Consider the following 18,784-nt stretch of genomic DNA (forward strand, 5'->3'; position numbering starts at 1 on the left):
TGACTACATTTCCACTCTCTAAGGTGAATGCAGCTGACAGCAAACACCTGTACTGCACTAAACTAGTCACAACACTGATAATGAGGCTGTTAGCAGCTATGAGTCACCTAACTTTGGCTTTTTTTTTTACTGTATGCTAGTTATGTTGCCTTGATATGCCCTGGACCCCTAAGCATAAATGCATCACATGCTTCACTGTTTACTGACGCTAACTGACCGCTGCAGGGACACAATTTAAATCCAAGCACAGCAGCCATTCTTGAAGCCAACATAGCAGCAACAATATGAGCCGTGTTTTTAATATAAATACAGGATTCTGCTGAGAAACCAGAACCCTTGACGGTGTGAATAATTGATACAACAGCTTCCTTGGTCGTTGTGATCCCCGGCAGCTATGCGGTGATCTATGATGTATTATTAATATCCGCATCGGGCGTCTGTAAACAAATTCGCCACATGGCTGGAAGCAGGCAGCCACAACAATATGGCCTCTTTGTAGGGATGCTCCGTTCATTTGGCCTGTGAGTGATGTGAAGGGTGGGGGAAAAAAAGCTTCATTGTTGTGGTGTTTACCCTTCGGCTACGCAGGTTTTCCACACCAGGCGACTGATAAAATGCCCGTCCACCTGTCTAATGCGGTTACCTGTGCTGTCTTCAAAGTCCAGCTTCACGGTGCCGTCTCTCCCGATCCTCACATCCCTAGGTCCCTCAATCCTCTTCGGGTAGCCTGCCGCGGGGACACCGGCGCTCCTGGAGCCTTTCCTCTTGTGTTTCTGTGCTAACGTCCGACAACACTGGTAGCACACAGCCCAAGCCTGCTCTTCATTTATCGGCTGGCTGTACAGAGTCAGAATCTCCTCCAGGGAGACCTCCTCGGCTCCGTCGCCGCAGTCCATGCTCACGTCTCCGGCGTTCAAGTCGGCAGCGAAGTCCCGGAGAATGGTGGGCGAAGTCAACATCCCGTCGTCGGTCCCCGGTCGTTTAGCCATCCTCACATCATTGTAACCGCATGACATTGAGGAAAAAAAGGCGAAATATGCTCGTCAGCGTGTGTTTTGAGGGCTCTGAGCTACATAGTCTGCTGTCGGTCTCTGAAGCTGCTGTTCGGTCTGAGCGGCTCCAACGGCTCAGCGGCGGCTCCGGTGACCGCGTGGTCCTTCCGCCCGCCAGGTTAAAGTCCAGCAACCGCAGCTGCAGGAGGCGGAGACTTAAATTTAAACACCTGAGCTGTCTGTAGGTGAGGGGTTAACCCACAGCACGCATAAATGATCTCAATAATTCAAAAAAATATACACTGGCAGAGGCTGTTGGGAGTTTTGCCACACTGGGGCCTCAGTTAAATGTACCTCTTAAAGTAAGCTTTTAATTTCAGTTTCATACAGTGGACAATTCAAAACATGACAAAAACATAGTAAAGGACCGTCTTAAATGAATGAAGTTAATTTAAAATCACAATTAAAATGACAGTAGTGCTGACATTTAATGCATCGAATAATTTCCTGAATTTAACTGAATTAAAATTTAAAAAGTTTTCAGCTTAGAGTTGAAAATGGTCAGAGTCTCAGCTCAACTCTTAGATTATTCCTGGTCAATTCTCAATGATTGTAATGCATAGCCTGTATCTTACATAGCTTTTGAATGTCATATTTCTAACTTCCTTAACTCAGATCTTTCTGTTGAGGAACTTCAAAACACAATAAAAATATCATTAAGGACACAGTTAAAAATCTCAAATATACTGAATGATTTACAATAAACAATTCAATGCTAAAAAAGTGCAGGCAAAAGATGCATGGATCAGACCATGATCTAAAACTGAATTAAAACTATTTTGCAGTCATTACAAGTACAAGTTTTCAGGTTAGATTTGAAACTATGAGGTTGTTCCATTTCTGTGCTACATGGTAAGACAAAGGCCATATTTTAACTTGATAACTGCACCATTTCAAGTTATTTCACACTAAAATGCATATAAAAAATGTGAGACCCGGTGCACATCTGTAAAGTCAGCTCCACATTCATATCACACTGAGTGCAGCCTGGCAAAGAGCAGCGGTTCTCTCCACTGTGTACTTTAGATTTAGTCCTATTCAGCGAGCTTGTCACCAAGTTTGTTTATATAACACCTTATCATATGCAAATGTATAAAACATGTAAAAGATAAAATACAAAATACAGCAGAATAAAATGGATGTAAATGAACTGCTACAGTGAAATATTTTTAATAAAACACTTGATGGTTAGAAAAATATCTTGACCTTAGTACGCAGGTTGGATTGTTATGGACAGCAAAATAACATAATAATGTATAATTTTCAGTGCTTTACTGCACAATCACAATGGATAGAACCATTTTTTATTATTATTATTAGCAGTATTTTAAAAAAAAAAAAAAGACGATCCAAGTCTATTCATGAGACATTCTGCTATAGCTTCAGATGCTCAGGACTAACAATGCCATTGATGTTGAATAAGAGCATGCATCTAATATATTTGTCTCAAGAATAAAAAGGTACATTTACTTGCAACTCTGTGTGCCTGGGTGCAACATAACTATATATTCACCCACCCATTAGCAATATAAAGCTGACTAATCATTTTTGAAAAATGGGATGAATCCAGTGTATGCACATTTTCTTCATCAGAGCTCCATCTTCTGCTGAACACATTTGGGTTTATTTATTTAGCTTCAACTCCATCAACCGAAGTTTGAAATGCTGTATAGCCTTTGTGTGTAGCTAATGAGAAATAACAACACGTAATCACTTTTTTTCTGGGTTTCACAACTTAGAAAGCCAGCAACAGCTTTAATGCAAAGAAGAAAAAAATATGGTAGATCCTTTATGTTCAAATTTTCAAGTTTGTTTTCTATCACAAATGTGGTTGGGCCTGTACACGTTTCACCATCCCAGAGAAAGATTCAAAACTCTCAACAAGCAACAGCTATCGCAAGTATACAACGTTAAATGAGACTCTGAATTTACCGGCAAGATGCGACCAGTAGATTGTCCTTCGTTTACTTTCCTTCAGTGGTTGCTTCATCTTCATTTAATGAGACCTCAGTTGGTCAACACCACCATCTGCTGGTCAGAAATATCATCTCCCTAATGCCCCATCCTCAGTTACCTCCTGAGTATTTCCATGTGTGCTGGAGAGGCAAATACTTTATTCTCAAATGGCTTGCTTTTGTTCATATTTGGGCAGAGATTTTTGTTACCAAAACCAAATAAGTATGAGTCTGAATTATACATGCAGATCAGTGTAAGCCACAGAATTCAAAAGTTACAATACCTTGTTGTAAATAATATAGAGTGTACCATTACACAACATAACGGGAAATAAATAGAGAACTGTAGAACACATAATACTGAACAAAGTTTCAAAAAAACAAACTCTCAAAGTTAACACAAGTACAGTTCAAATCGAGATGAATCGTAGGCACATGCGGGTGTGTTTGTTTGTTTATCTTGCAAAGGCTGGAAAAGACAGTCTTTAGCCTTCAAGCTTCACACATCCAAGTCTCAGCTCCCAAAACAGCACTTCAGGTTCTTTTTAAATGAACATCACTTACAGCATCAACTGAGGTTAAACAGCATCATTATTGGTTCTCATACTATCATTCACAACAAAAGGAGTATATTTGCACAAAGAACTAAAGCAAAAATCTTTAGGAGGGCCCCACACAGGACACATCGGATGTGCAGATTGTGATTATCATGTGCATATGGGGGCAATTTGTTCTTTTCGCTCTTTTTTTTTTCTGTTTTGTTTTCTTAAAATTGGCTTAACACAGTGACACATTCCCTGACTGGCACCATAAGCATGGGAGAAAAAGCATGGTGGAGAGCGCGGACATTGTTTGGAACCCACTCTCTTCTTCACACATGCAATGGCACGACAAAGATGCAGCATCCAGAGGTCTTTGGATGGAGACATATGCGGGCGCTTATGTTGTAAATCACCGCGAACAACGGCCAGGATCTCGCAAAGTCACTCGCAAACATCGCCCACGCGCTTCTGCAAATCACCATCACGTTTTCTGGTGAACCGCTCGCAGCTCCGGCCGTCCTCCTTCTCACGGGCTCGTGGCTTCTCTTCATCTTTCGTCACCCGCGTTTCCAGGTTCAGGATCTCCACCAGCGTTGATATTGACGGGCTGCCCATCCTTAGACAGCGCAGCGGCCTCCTTTGATGCCCTCCTTTTGGAGTCACGAGTAGTTTGCTGCGAGAGAGAAAAGTATGATTTTGAATGTCACGTCATTTAAATATCACCACACCAGACAGAAAGTGAGTGGGCAAAGATGGCTGAGCGAGACCTGAGTCACCGAAGCTGAGCCGAAAAAGGCAGGTGGATAAGAAACAGTCAGCGTTTATGAGATGAGGAAAAATGTAACTCACTTGATCAGATGGATGGATTTTGAGGCTTTTTAAATAATTAAAGGAGTTATTTGCAACTCCGTCCCAAAAAGAAATCCTACATTCAATCTAAAACATGCACAGAACATATATTTTTATCCTTATGTCTCTTCTGACACACACGTGCATTGACTGTAGACATTTTTCTTTCTTGTCATTTATTTTTGTGCAGTTTGCTTTCTAATCAAATATTTGGCTGATAATCATAGACTGTTTTCCTAATTCCAAAAAAAAAAAACTTAAACAATCTATTATTCTCAGTGTGGAGACAAAATTTACTAATGACTTTAAATGGTAGACTAAATACTGTCTATTGTAGTCTATCCACTGATAGTATTTGCTCACAAAACCTATAATACTTAACTGATTCACCTTATTTTCTAAATAAACCATTTTAACTTTCAAACAAGTGAAATTATCTATTACATTTCCCAGAGCCCAAAGTGATATCTTGACATTTCTTGTATTATCAGTCCAAGATTTTCAGTTTTCTATTATATACTATAGACAGAAGCAGCAAATACTAACAGAAAAATACTGTATTGCTTGATCGATTACCAGAACAACTGCATATTCTTAAGTGGACACACTCAATAATTAGCTGATCATTAAGCTCTGTGGCACATATTTAGTCCAACCTTTTCCTTTATAACCTATTGTAAACAACTTAAATAAGAAATTGGTCTAAAAGTGATCTGCATTTAACCAGACAGATTCTGTCCAGGCCTAGTTCTCATTTAGCACAGAATCTCTGCAGCTAACTTTACCCCACTTTAAGACAAATCAACCAATTATTTAATATTTTCACATTGTGCATCTCTGAACATTTACAGTTGTTGTAATGATGCAATAACATTTGGGCTAAAACTTGGCTATATGTAGCGGTGCGCAGCTGTACCACTGACAAATTGCAATTAAATAATATGTATTTGTGAACATATTTGTAGTCATTTGCATGATATATGAATAACGTAATAAAGACGTGAGGTTGGGGAAGAAGGATGGGACTTCCAATAAAAATACATGAATGAAAAATGACTTCATTCTGTGCAAATATGCAGAACAAAGATGTACACGGAGCATGCAAGGCGTCTTTTTTTCTAAATTTAGAGAAGTAATGAATCTAATCTCTATTGTTGTGGTTAGAAAAGGGCTGAATTTAGGCAACTGGTGACAAATTCTCAGCTGCTGAGTCAATAAAGAAGCATAACCAGACATTATGACCCGAACACAGACACTGTTTGACTATAAAATGCTGCTTTATCTGAATTACACAATGCCACAGATGACAACAGAAAGAACGAGCATGATGGATGCTGTCATGTCAGTTAGGGGCACAACTACACTATTTCTCATCTAAAAAATTATAGATACGATGGTACTACAGACAATCTGCTACATGATACTTTGGATTAAAATGTCTGACAACTTTATCCTGTTCACAAAAAATGTCTGCCAACTGCACCGAGGCCTTCAGGAACAATGGGACAACTTTCCACAAGCAGCATCGACAACCTCATTAACTCTATACAGCGCTGATTTATGACAATATACTGACTTACAATATCTGGATGCCACGTTATTAAGAAAGAATTTAACAAATGCTGACATGCTGCATTGCTATTTTTGTTCATCGCATATTATTAAAAGCTCCCGCGCTCAAACTCCTTATGAAATCGATCCTAATTCTGCAGAGGATTGTGACTTTAATCCATGCAAATGGGGAGTGATGTAAGAGGACAGGACAGGTACAGTGTGTGATGCTGCACCACGTGAGCACAGACAGGCTGTTGGTGTTTGTATATTTAGGAGTTGGACATGCCAGTACCTGCTACCAGTGACACCTACATCACTCAAGGAGCGTCTGGGTCTCCTCTGGTGGTTGGAGCTGGTGGTGGTGAGGGCCTGCTTCCCACACTGGGTGCCGGTGTTCACCATCCTCTTCTCCCTCAGACTGCTCTCCAGAGCTTTACCTTAGGATGACAGCTGATTATTGACCGAAAACACAACACCCAGTGCATCAAAACATAGCAAATAAGATGGTGTGAATGGATGTCAGCTGATATGATCTGAATGGTTCATTAGCTTTATGCTGGAGCCTGCTGGATCATATTTCAGATTACAAAGTGTTGAATTTGGAATGCAATGTGGCCTGCAATGACTGATGTTTCATTTTCCAGCTGAAGCAGGCAAAAAGAAGGGTGGAGGTTCTTACTGGCTGCCACTGGTAGAGGGGTTTCTACGTCCGTGTTGGTGAGCCACGTCGATTCTGTTTCTCTCGTCCAGCTTTCATGGTATCTCGGCTCGATGATCGCGTCCGCCCGACTCCCTCCACAACCCATCGAGAAAAGCATCCACGGCAGGTGTAGCTGCAGCTGACTCGGGCTTAGAAGCGGCGCAACAGCTGCAGCATCTTCACCGGATCTCTACTGCCGCTGCAGCTCCATCCCCGTTTGCGCCTCCATCGTGAGCTGCTGGCTGATGCTCCTCTCCACAGACAGCAGCTGAGCAGCAGCAGCAGCAGCAGCAGCAGCAGCAGCGTGAACACACGGGATCAATCTGCGTCATCCAGGGAGGAGGGAGTTAAACCTGCATGCAGGCTGAGCCCTGATTGGCCGAGAGGGACAATCAGTTCCTATCAGCATCATCACTACGACCACCACCACCATCATCATCATCACCATCATCCTGAAAATATGCGCTGATATCAGTCATTGTGGTCTTTGTGTTTTGCAAGAATAATGGGAAATATTAGCATACATGATACCACAATTTGCATTCATAAGTCGCAACAAATGACTTTATCAGTGATGATAGGTCAACTTTACAGCACAATCTGGATCTCTGGATAGATTTACAGCTGCACATTTCAGATGGCTAAGTGTATTTCAGTTTTATTTTCATTTTACAATACAGTATAGGCATTAAAAAGCGAAAAATAACATCCACTTGCCATGTATTTATATATAGCATTGTTTTTGATATGGATAATTTGTCCTTTAGGTTCTTTTTGAATTTACACTTCAAGGTTAAGAGTGATTTATTGATACCTATTGAGATTATATGAAGTCACAAATTAATTTATGTACAGTTAATAAATAATTCATGTTATATAGATCACTTAGAAGCCATTAATTGGAAGGAGAGTTGGGTTGCCATGCAGGCTTTGTATCTTTGTCTGGATCTTATGATGCTTTCATGACAGTTAATGTTGAATTATAACAGATTCTGCAGCTAGAGAGAACAAAAAGCCAACAATCAATTTGAAATTTTTAAAGCTTTTTGTATTATGGGTGTGATTATACTAAACAAACTGCACTTAGAGAGTGATTCTTAATGCAATATACGTGCAAAAGTATGTTGTGTCTGCAAATTTGTTTTCCACCACTGTCTGTGTAACTTTTTAATTTACATTTCAAGGTTAAGAGTGATTTATTGATTCCCATTTAGTTTCTATGAAGTCACAGATGACTTCGCTGATGATTAATAAATAATTCATGTTTTATAGATCATCAATTAGAACAAATGGGTTGCTGTGATTTGCAGCCCAATCTGGATTTTTTTTTATTACTTTAAAACAGACTTGTGTCTTTATACACATTACATGGAGTACATTTGATGTTGGTGTATGTTCTGCAACTAAAAAGGACAAAAAGATCAGTATATTTTAAATATGTGGTTCACTTTTTGTGTTTTACTCATGACAGTATTTGTACTGAACAAAAACTACTACTTATATTAGTATCTTTATGGCATTGTTTTGGACATGGGCAATTTGTCCCTAAGGTTCTGTGTGCACTTTATTTTTAATTAACACTTAAAAGTAAAGTGATTTACTGATTTCTGTTGAGTTTATATGAAATCACAAATGACTTCATTGTTGTATAATGAATAATGAATGTTTTATAGATCAGTCAGAAGTCGTTAAAAAACGAGTTGCCAGATTTTGTGTATATCTTTTTTTTCATTACTTTATGAACAGACTTGTAGTTTAATACACATTATGGCAGGTAAAAAAAGGGGTCAAAGGCCAAGTATCTTCACATAGAGTATTTATTTTCACATTTATCTTAAATATGTGGTTGAATTTTTAGTTATACTGACAATACAGTATTTGCACATATACCTATAATTAATTTGTCTCAAACCTGCTTCATATACAGAAATACAGAAATCTCAGGAGCATACAATCAACAAACATATTGCTTGTTTTACTGTAAAATGACCAGTTCCAGTGTTTCACAGGATTATAGCTTCAGGAGGGGAAACGATGGTCAACATCTACTTGTAAACAGGCATTCCTTACATAAAGCTAGAAACACGTCACGTTCAAAAACTGAACAAACAAACATTGACAGAGTTTAGAGGCCTAAAATAAATACTATATATTTAACATACATTTATTTTTCTCCCCACTTCCCCCACATGTGTACTGTTTATGTTACTTTAAATAAAGTACAATGAGGGGGGGAATGTGACCATAAAAGTATTTGACATGTCCCTCGATGACAGGTGGGAATGTAAACCATTGTGGTGGGCGTAACCTGGGAAGCTGTTCATTTACAGCGTGGTACAAACAGAAAAATTACAAAAAGAAGGGCCCATACTCAGGTATATTACAACAGAAGGTATGATTGGAGACCATTTTAACTTTAAAATCTGATGTTACCGACAGTCGCCAATCAGCACTCCAATTCCAGACAAGTGATTTAACATCAACCCAGGAATGTAGCAGGAACGTGAGAGGATGAAAACACAAAAGGTGAAAAAGAGGAAAGACAGGAAATGGAAATAAATTAAAGCCTGTGTGTGTGAACGTGTCACATCTGAACGTTGCTGCACACCGTGATGATAATGGCAACATATCTAGACTTTGAAGTCCAGCAGGTTGCAGTCAATCTTGTAGTAAACGTAGGGGTAATACTCCTGCTGGCTCAGGTTCAGCCCTGGGATGTCCATAGAGGCCTGCAGGGAGACAAGACAGTTACACACAAAATGCTTGTTTTTACTATTTAACCACGCCTGACGAACGTCAGCGGGGTTACTGCATTTGGCGTGGTATCTGGCTGGGTATGTATGTATGTATGTATGTATGTATGTATGTATGTATGTATGTATGTATGTATGTATGTATGTATGTGGCTATGTCCGTTCCAATATCTCTGCAAGTGCTGAAGTCAGGATAATCAAACTTGGCACTGAAGATCAGTCTAAGGTCCCCTGCTCAGTTGTGGAGTTACAGGTCAGCAGATCAAGTAGGAAGGGAGATACGTACGATGATCAAAATTGATACATATTGCATCATTTGTATAGGGAGGACAGGGTTTTCGCCAGTAGAGGGCGTGGTTCTGCCCTCTACTGACGGCTCGTCTAGTTGTTAACTTTCTTCATGCAAGTTACTGAGGAAGACTAGTGATGCAAGAATGTTCTTAAAGAAATGAGACATGATGGTAAGTACACTTTTTCATTTACAATCAATAGCATGTTGCTTTAGCTTAGCATAAAGACTTGAAACATGGGAATAGCTAGCCTGTCTCGATTTAAAAGTAACAAGTAAGCCAACTAGCATCTCTTAACCCTTTAAGCTTCAGTCAATTCCAGCCGTTTTCAGTACAAAAAAATCGCTAATATTCTATTTTTAAATTAAAAAAATTACGAAAAATACAGGGAATATTGGACGGGCATCGCGAGGTGTATTTCCTTGAAAATGACCGATTCGGGGATTTTATACCGACTTCAGGACATGTTTTGGATAAAATAGTTTACTGGCTTGTGTCATCTGGATGTAAAAGGTTGGATTATGGCTGTTTTTTGTGGAATCTTTTGTTGTGTGTGTAATAATAAACCCGGAAATGTGAGTCGCGCTGTGTGCGTTGAAGCCGTGTATAGAGAACGGATGGATGAATATTCGTTTTTGGGGGACAAATGTGTTTTTCTCACCCGCTGTGGTAATCGCATCTGAAAGTGGTTTATACCGGCGGATTCATGAGAATCTAAGCTTTCCATCGGCGTATAGTGTTTGTATAATCGTGTTTGCAGCCGTCGGACATTCTTGAAATTCCTATGCAAATTAGTAGGTGTACCGCCGGCGGTACACTGAAGCTTAAGGGGTTAAGCTCACTACACAGCATTAGATACAGCATATGTGCACTCATAAAGTCTGTTATTTGAAGTATAGTCATAGTTGGTGATAGTACTATACTGGACTGCATCATAAAGTATAAAAAGGGGCTTGTACCATGCAGATATGAGAGTGTAATCAGTCTTTTCCTCTCACTCTCTGCCCTCAAGTAAGTAACATAAATGTGTTGAAGCCAGTAACTACATTCTAGGTTCCGTGTAAAGGAAATTTTGTCATCTGCAGCCCAAATTTTGTAAATTGTAAGTGCAACGATTGCACATGTGAAAAGGAACACAAAACAGATGGTTTTTTAGGTGAATTAGAATTCAGCATGAAAACAGTTGTAATTCAAATAGTTGTTGTTGGACTTTGGAGGTGCTTTAATTTGTAGATGCTCTCCACTGATGGCACTTCAAATGTACTGGGAAGTTCCTAAATTCTCCAGAAATCCTGTGCTATGTCCACCCACTCTAGTTGAGATAGAAAGGCAACAAACTCCAGGAGGAGGCTATACCGTGGTAATAATCATTGATACAGTACAATCAGTAACCAGCGACTATATTCTGTAAAAAGAACAGTCACAGCTTGTAGAAACGTCCACGTGTGTTTCTTTGAGTTGTGACACACCCACATAGCAGACCAACATGATCCTTTGTAGTAAAACACATCCACTCAATGTTCAAAGTCCTCATCAGTCAGAACACGAGGACGCAAAAACCATGAATGAACCTTTCCTCAGACTCACATCAATGATTGCAGCACTGCTGTCCAGGTGTTTGTACAGGTCATACAGCACCTCCCTCAGCTTCTTCATGTTCTTCTTGTTGGGCTGAAGCAGCATGGCCTGGAAGTTGACTGGTAGCCCATATCTAAGCAACACAGGAATAGAGGCCATCTTCTACCAGTAATAAACTAGTCTGGCATTAAAGGATGCACATATCTACAATAAGGGGTCTCACCTCAGTACTGACTCCACAAACACACGCAGAGCTTTTATGTGAATCCATGCGATGAAGGCCTCGCTGAAATTCACCTTCAGCCATCGCACCAGAGGCCCCTAGATCGACAGAACGAGCAGTTTATCAATGCAAGAGGAATACATACAAAATGGGTAAAAATCATGCATTTAGTTTTTATGTTTTTTTCTCACTAAAACATTTTTAACTGTAATCAGAACTGCAGATTGGCTTAAGATAAAGAATACCATGTAATACACATTAAACAAAAATACTATGGAGTTCAAAACCACATTTGTTCTGTACATAGTGAGCTCTATTATTATTATTATACACCTCTAAATGGTCAGTAATAGTGTTAAGGTTGAAAATAGCAGTCGTACAAACTGTTTCTTCTTGTCAGTGGACAAACGATTCATCTCCTCTTTGTCTGCTTTCATCTCCTCCTCATTGTACTGGAAATCACGCACTGTAAACCTGAATCGGGGGGGAAAAAACAGCAGAGAGCTGGCAATCAGCTGTCAGCAAACAAACACCTACTACACAAACAAAAACACAACTCCTGAAAATATGTTAAACACAGCACACACAAGAGGATCCCTCCATCATGCTAATTGGAAAAATTGTCAAGAGCTGACAAAACTGGGTCTACTATAGGACTGGAGCCCACTTCATCACTACTTATGACTAGTAGTACTCACTACTTATCTATGGTGGATTAATTCCCACGATATACAAAATATACTTCACAGAAAACACAGAAAAAGAACTAGAATATGCAATTCAAGTCTAAATAATACAAATAATTCTCACTCGGATAAGCTTTGCACATTACACTTTGTAATTGAACTGAAGTGGAGTAGTTTACTTGTTTTCTCTGGCCTTGTGCTTGAAGTCATCTACAGCCTTCCTGAAGAGAGTGACACTGAACAGACCGCTTTCGTTGTCCTCAAACAGCAGCCTGGAGAAGACGACAGGAGAGGACAACATAAAACTGGATAAACACAACATGTCCGGCACATTTCGGCTGGTTTCAAGTCCAGCATCAGCTTCAGACTCAACTTTGCCCACCGGATGCAGCGTTCATCTCTGCTTGGTGTAAAATACGACTGGTTACGTTCCCACACGTGTAAGTGGTGATTTCCTCGTTACGGTTATTCACACAAAAATAGGTGACCTGAAGGCTCTGGATGTTTTGTGTATAACCGAGCTGTCAGTTACTTTATTGCAATGAGATATGATTGCTAGAATTAGGATGCTTTTACAATAACTAAACATTCTGAAATCAGTAGCCTTTCTATTGTTTTGTCCTCTTTTTTCCATGTATTCTAATTCCTGTCACTACTTCTCTGTCAGTCACACAAGAATGTGGCAGAGAGATATTCACATCTACTTTATTCCAACTGACTGAAAACCAAATCTCCGTTGCAGTTGCAGCTAGAATGGCGACCTAATCTATTTTAGGCTGCATGTGCATCAGATCAACGACACAAATTTGCATATCAGCAATCATTGAAGTCGAACTTTGAAGGACTCACATCCACTAGTGGTTGAACAGTTTCCATCCAAGTGAACTGATGTCCTCTGTGCCAATAAATTGTTGCATCTTTTAAGTTTGAGTAGCTAATAAAACAACAACACAAGTGAATCATCCCTCACTGGCTTTTAACCAATGAACACTTAACCTGCATTCTCTCTAACAGCCAGTAGAGGGCAACTTTGCTAGTTGAAAAATGAGAAAATGTTCCAATCTGATCTGATCTGTATGATCTGTTAGTTCAGTAAACATTGAAACAAAGAGTTTATGGAGTCAAACACAAACTTCATGTCTGTTTCAATACAGCTTTGGGTTTATTTTTGCAGATTATAATCCTATTTAGAGAAAAACAGATGTTTAATTTGGATGAAATTTTCAGGGAAGTTGAGATATGAGACAAGGACCACCTCACCAGATTTTGGCAGTGATGCAGCTTATAGTCTGGATCCATGGATTTGTTAAAGATTTCTGTATCATTTTGAGATACCGGATAACAGTAGTTTACAAACTAATCAATGACAGTGAGGATATACTGGCCTTGTCTGTCCAAAAGCATGAACCCAACTTCTCATATGACCTGACCAAACTGACAAAACATCATAAAGTCGCCATTCCATTCCCTCGCTTATATCCTGGGAATCCAATGTATGGGAAAAAGAAATTGTTGTGGTACTTGAGCGTTTTGCAGATTCACACATGGGTAAAATCTACATCATAAAAAATCCCTATATGTGGCACACATATGACTATTCCATAAAAATAATAAAGTCATCTTCTTCCTATGGCTGATAACTTCTGAAGCTTTTCATCGAGCGGGAACCTACTTAGTGGAGCGTGGTACGACCATTTCTGCCAGCGTTTCATACGTCTTCTGCCATTCAGCATAGCCCGTCCTGTGGAGGGTGAAAAGGAAAAGATGACAGATTATTTTACATCTGAACATAAAAAAAATGAAGACTGATACCTAAAGCAAAGTTGCCAGACTAGAATAAATTGGTAGACGTCTCAATTTGAACATTTCCATGATCAAACTGAATTAAATTTTAAATTATTAAGAAGTCTTCATTTCTCCAATGCATACTGGCACACAAATTAAGAATTTCTCCTTCACCATATATTGGGCACATAAGCTGATGGTGTACTTACTTTGGGACAACCACCAGCATGGTAACCAGGTACTCTGAGTCCAGAACAAAGTCCTCTTTCTTCACTATGTCAGCCAGACTCCTTGTTAACAAGCTCCCCCTATAAGAAAGACACAAATTGTAGAGTGCAGAGATCAGAGCACACAACAGACGCTGCAAAAAACTACAAATAAACACTCTGGAAAGAGCTCGTGTTAAAATTGTTGAAATTACTCAAAAAGCAGAACAGGGTCGGACAGACTGGCATCGGCAGTTTGTATTATATTTTTGAAACACTCCAAAAGGTTGTTTTTACTCTCTATGTCAGAAAAGAAGAAAACAGAAGAACCAGAAAAAGACTTGAAAAAATGCAGTTTGGTGTGAGACGTAGCATATGAGGGTTATGTGAATTATTTGGAAACATTTTTAAAAAATATACATTTTTACACAGCTTAACCCTGTAAAACCCACTGTTGCAGAAATACATCAGTTCTATTCATTTCAATATATATACATTTTAGTAATTTTTTGCTCACTTTTTTCCAATTTGTTTTATAGAATTTTTTATTTTTGTTTTTTGCTAATTGTCTTCTATATGTGGGTTTATATATTATCATTACTATTATTATTGCTACCATTTATATTTTTTTGGTTTATTTTCTGATTTTTTTTTCTATATTTGAGTTTATACATCTATTTTTTGGTTCATTTTATTTGTTTTTTTCCTATATTTGGGTCTTACAGGGTTAAACTGACAACCTGATGTACACGATCAGTTTGAAAAGAAAAGACATTTTGTTTTTCCACAATTACTCACGCGTTCTTCCGCTCCAGATTCTGCAGGTTTCCCTTCAAATTGTTGTAAGCTGAAGCTCGGGCTTTCAGATCGTTGTCTATCTGAGTGGCTTGCTATAAACCAAGCAAGTGGGGGTGAATAATATACAATATTTTACTTCAGCAAGCACATTTTCTTTCTTTTTTTTTAAATTTCAGGCATATTACATATAGTAACCACTGAACAAAAACTGAATTTAGTTTAATGATGTAGAATAAATCACAAACATATCTGAGCTGATCGTCAGAGTTACCTTGGAGATGATCTCAGAGATGTTTTTCAGTGACTGTTTGATTGGATATTTGGCCATATCCCACTGAAATCTGGTGATGTAGGTGACCAGGTCAACTGTAGCAGGTAGAAACAAAATAAAGCATCATTCATCTCCTTTTCCATAAGCTTTATATTCTGTATTAATCGCATAGCTATCAACCGATTGATCATACTAAGAGCAATTACCCCCATTGGCCAGCAGGTTCTCCTGGACTTTGTCTCGGCTGTCCTCAAGAACATCATTCATGTACTGAGCAACCTTCTTCACCACACTGAAGCCCAACACGGGATGAGAATTAGCGTAAAGACATGAAACAGAGAGAAACGCAGCCGTTGACAACACCAGTCTGGGTGATTCTATCCAAGTTTCATCCTTCATAAAATTCAACTTTCAAGCTTCCTACTGCCCATCAAATACAGAAAGCTCTTCAACACCAAAACTTACCTTTCCACAAAAGTGTCTAGTTTGGCCAGCTCATCCGACAGACCCACTAAGACGTCTAGTGTTCCAACCTGAAGGCAGAACACAAAATATCGACACAATGCTAAACCACGGAGTCCACTCTGAATTCCTTACAGCAGCTACAGAGGAGCGCTGTTTCTCACCTTGAGGTCGGGGATGTTGAACTTGTTGTTAGTGGACAGGTTGATGGTGCGTGTTGTCGCCACCATCAGCTTATCCCAGGTCTGCTGGCAGGTTTTCTCCCCCGGAGCAGAGATCAACCAGAATTCTGTCATGGCTGCTGGCAGGAAGTTAGTCCACTAGGCCGCTGATGTAAGGAAGTCACTGAAGGGAACAGAAGAGGGAGGTAATTAATAAGCAAGGAAGAGACTATATTATGGTATTTAAGGTGTGAAAGGATGATATAACATAACTACATCATACCTCCATTGCAGCTGTTCTTTTAGTATCTCTGGGTTTGCAAGCATATTCTGAACAATGCTGCAAATTATTGGAAGTGTTTTATTGCCATTTTAGATTTTTATGTCTGGTTATTTTATCAATAAACTGTTTCCATAATGACTTTTGCCAAAATGATTACTGCATTACAAAAATATGAAATGATTACATGATATAGACTGATGAAGGGCTGTACATACTCCTTCATTTCAGTACCTAAATAACCTAAAATAGTGGGAAACTGATGTAGATCTTCAACAGAAAAACAAAACAGAGGGATTTGGTTTTCATGGTCCATGGGCTGCCCACCATCAGTCATTTACATTTAAGCAGTGATGGAGGAAGTACTCAGATCCTTTACTGAACTAAAAGTACTAATGCTACACTATAGAACATGAACAAACAAAAGAGTTCTTTTTTTAATCAGAAATCAGTTTAAAGTGGTATTATTAATTAAAAATGGATGAATATAGGATCTAATATTGAACAATTATTACATAGTATCATGTTTAACTGATTTTCTAATTAAAAAAAATCTGTTTTATAGCATATATGTATAACATAAACAATAGAGATGCTTTTATATTTTTTTAAATCAGAAATCAGTTAAAAAATTATGTTAATAATTATAAATTGGTTAAAATCTGATCTGATATTAATCAATTCTTCTCAGCTGTTCATATAAATGATTTTAGAAGAATCTTTCTGTAAAAATGCAATGTGGTGTTTTCTTATAGATGTCCATGTTGATTTTAGGCCTGAAAACAGCACAAATGTCAACTATGACACCTGTCAACTAGGTTACAAAAAGTTCTGCAATTAAATATGGACCCAAAAGTAAGCAGTGCAGAAAATGCCCCCTGTAATTTACATAATACACCATTAAGTTATTATTAGAGCTATAATTTACTGCTTGAGTGAGGTGACGCTTGTTTTGACCCATTTTGTATCTGCAAATCATGACTATCTTTAATATGGAAAAATTATCTTAATTATTTTCTCCATTAATCAACTGTTTGGTTTGCAAAAAATTTGAAAATAGTGTAATGTGCTCTAATGGATTATCAAAAGAGTTCTGAATTTTTTTTGCCAATTGACTAAGTGATTAATCAATTCCATTGCACTGCTTGGTTTCATATATTTTTTAAAAAATACACATATTCAGCATGTTTCGAGTGCAAAAATCTTAATTTGCTTAACTAATGCAGTCAGATAGAAGTTGTTAAGTTTCCCTGTGAGATATAGTGGAGTAGTGGCAGAAAGAAAATACTCAAATAAAGTATTCCAAATTTGTACTTAAGTGCAAAATTTGAGGAAGTGTTGCATTTAAGTACTGTACTTAAGTACACATAATTTTACACTTCCATTTCACAGGATTTTGGAGAAAAATATTATACTTTTCATTTTTATTCCACTGTATTTATCTATAATAAATGGTTGCTAGTTACTTTGGAAATTAAGATTTTTAAGCAACAAGACACTAATAATTGTGGCATGTTATAAATTCAACAAAATAACAGTAGTAGAAGAAAGAAACAGGTCATTCTACATAATTATTACAAATTGTTCTAATTTTGCACCTCCACTTAGCTAAAATTATTTATGTGATACTTTGACTTGCGAGTGTTGTGTGTTTTTACATGTTATTACTACTTCTGATTAATAAAAACCTCTGAAGTCTGCATATAAGACAGATACACTACTTAGATGAATCAGAGTCACATTACTAAGCTTCTTCTTCCTCTTTCAACTTTAGTTTTCCCTCAGATTCATGAACTTCCTCACATTTCTCAGTGCTTGTAATCTGGCAGCAGAGCTACACAGATGTGGTTGATTGCATCAGTGTCATAATAGCAGAGACGGATAGTTCCCATGTCTGCTGATTGACTATCATATGATCAGTTTGTAGCTGAGGACGGCTGCCAAATACCAAACCTCCTTCTAATTAAACACCGAGAGCATCACATGACGAAGAAATGCTGCACTTTGGTTTGTATATCAGCCTCGGAAAAACAAAATCGGCAGCAGACAGCAGGATGTATGTGATTATATTTAGTGTTAGCTTGCTGCTGCTGACACGAGCTTGTTTGCCACTGCAGCCTCGCGCCGTCACGACGCCAATATTCGGTGCTTTTCGGTGCTTACCGGTGTGTTTAACGGCGTCGGGGCTCGGTCCGCACGGTGTAGTTTCAATTAAAGAGCCGCAGGTTCCCATACATAGCGCGGATAACAGCAGGTTTTCGACACAGAGGTCCTTCAACAGAGCATCTCACTCACAGTCAGCTGATCAGAGGAGCTGTTCTGCGCAGGCGCAAAGGCTGCTGCGCACTGCCGCCGTCACGTGATCCGCCAGTCCTCGCGAGGTTCAGGGCGTTTAAAACTGAGATTTCATTAAAGAAATGCATGTACTGTGTCCACCAGCAGTCAGTTCTGAACTCATGGACGTTGAAGATAGTTTGCTAAAGGTAATAGTTAAATACCTAGACAAAATCGATTTAAGAAGTCAGCTAAACATAAAATGTTAAAATACTTAGCTAAAAGTAGTGGGAAAATGGCAGGTAGCTAAAAGTAATGTGTAAGTCGTTAACCCTGATAAACGTAAATGGATTTGTGGTTGAAAT

The 18,784-nt window shown here is 38.7% G+C and overlaps 3 protein-coding genes across 7 annotated transcripts in view; all 3 read right to left on the reverse strand.

Annotated features, from left to right (window-relative positions):
- The window catches only part of spire1a (spire-type actin nucleation factor 1a), a 34,078-nt gene extending 32,916 nt beyond the window's left edge, over positions 1-1,162 (reverse strand). For 2 of the 4 annotated variants that reach the window (XM_022197837.2, XM_022197835.2), the window contains exon 1: positions 644-1,162. In XM_022197837.2, the coding sequence (XP_022053529.2) occupies positions 644-1,016 (373 nt within the window). In that variant the 5' untranslated portion in view covers positions 1,017-1,162. The remainder of the gene's footprint in view (positions 1-643) is intronic. The other 2 variants (XM_022197834.2, XM_022197836.2) reach the window with 2 other exon arrangements.
- Positions 1,163-2,762: 1,600 nt separating this feature from the next.
- On the reverse strand, positions 2,763-6,993 carry si:ch211-215i13.3 (brain and acute leukemia cytoplasmic protein). 2 transcript variants are annotated; one of them, XM_022197839.2, is made up of 3 exons: positions 6,632-6,993; positions 6,265-6,389; positions 2,763-4,222 (listed from the first exon to the last, which is right to left on the reverse strand). In XM_022197839.2, the coding sequence occupies exons 1-3, from the start codon at positions 6,768-6,770 to the stop codon at positions 4,097-4,099; spliced, it is 390 nt and encodes a 129-aa protein (XP_022053531.1). In that variant the 5' UTR covers positions 6,771-6,993; the 3' UTR covers positions 2,763-4,096. The 2 variants fall into 2 exon arrangements, with proteins under 2 accessions (XP_022053531.1, XP_022053530.1); XM_022197838.2 differs by having other exon boundaries at positions 6,245-6,389.
- Positions 6,994-8,451: 1,458 nt separating this feature from the next.
- atp6v1c1b (ATPase H+ transporting V1 subunit C1b) lies at positions 8,452-18,479 on the reverse strand. The gene is made up of 13 exons (XM_022197840.2): positions 18,309-18,479; positions 15,869-16,049; positions 15,708-15,775; positions 15,449-15,534; positions 15,243-15,337; positions 14,972-15,063; positions 14,177-14,275; positions 13,855-13,923; positions 12,362-12,454; positions 11,877-11,970; positions 11,497-11,594; positions 11,283-11,406; positions 8,452-9,381 (listed from the first exon to the last, which is right to left on the reverse strand). Exons 2-13 carry the CDS (start codon positions 15,998-16,000, stop codon positions 9,283-9,285), a joined length of 1,149 nt encoding a protein of 382 aa, XP_022053532.1. The 5' UTR covers positions 16,001-16,049; positions 18,309-18,479; the 3' UTR covers positions 8,452-9,282.
- Between the last annotated feature and the right edge of the window lie 305 nt (positions 18,480-18,784).

The sequence above is a fragment of the Acanthochromis polyacanthus genome, chromosome 11 (genome assembly GCF_021347895.1).
Source record: "Acanthochromis polyacanthus isolate Apoly-LR-REF ecotype Palm Island chromosome 11, KAUST_Apoly_ChrSc, whole genome shotgun sequence".
NCBI classification, from domain to species: Eukaryota; Metazoa; Chordata; class Actinopteri; family Pomacentridae; genus Acanthochromis; species Acanthochromis polyacanthus.

Excerpts from the sequence above, each read along its gene's own strand:
- si:ch211-215i13.3 (XM_022197838.2), bottom strand. The coding sequence starts at position 6,770 with ATGCTTTTCTCGATGGGTTGTGGAGGGAGTCGGGCGGACGCGATCATC. Across the intron at positions 6,390-6,631 it reads CCCTCTACCAGTGGCAGCCA|GTAAAGCTCTGGAGAGCAGT; the intron begins GTAAGAACCTCC and ends TGTCATCCTAAG. Across the intron at positions 4,223-6,244 it reads GTAGGTGTCACTGGTAGCAG|CAAACTACTCGTGACTCCAA; the intron begins GTACTGGCATGT and ends TCTCTCTCGCAG.
- atp6v1c1b (XM_022197840.2), bottom strand. The coding sequence starts at position 16,000 with ATGACAGAATTCTGGTTGATCTCTGCTCCGGGGGAGAAAACCTGCCAG. Across the intron at positions 13,924-14,176 it reads ATGCTGGTGGTTGTCCCAAA|GACGGGCTATGCTGAATGGC; the intron begins GTAAGTACACCA and ends CACCCTCCACAG. Across the intron at positions 12,455-13,854 it reads GTCGTACCACGCTCCACTAA|GCTGCTGTTTGAGGACAACG; the intron begins GTAGGTTCCCGC and ends CGTCTTCTCCAG.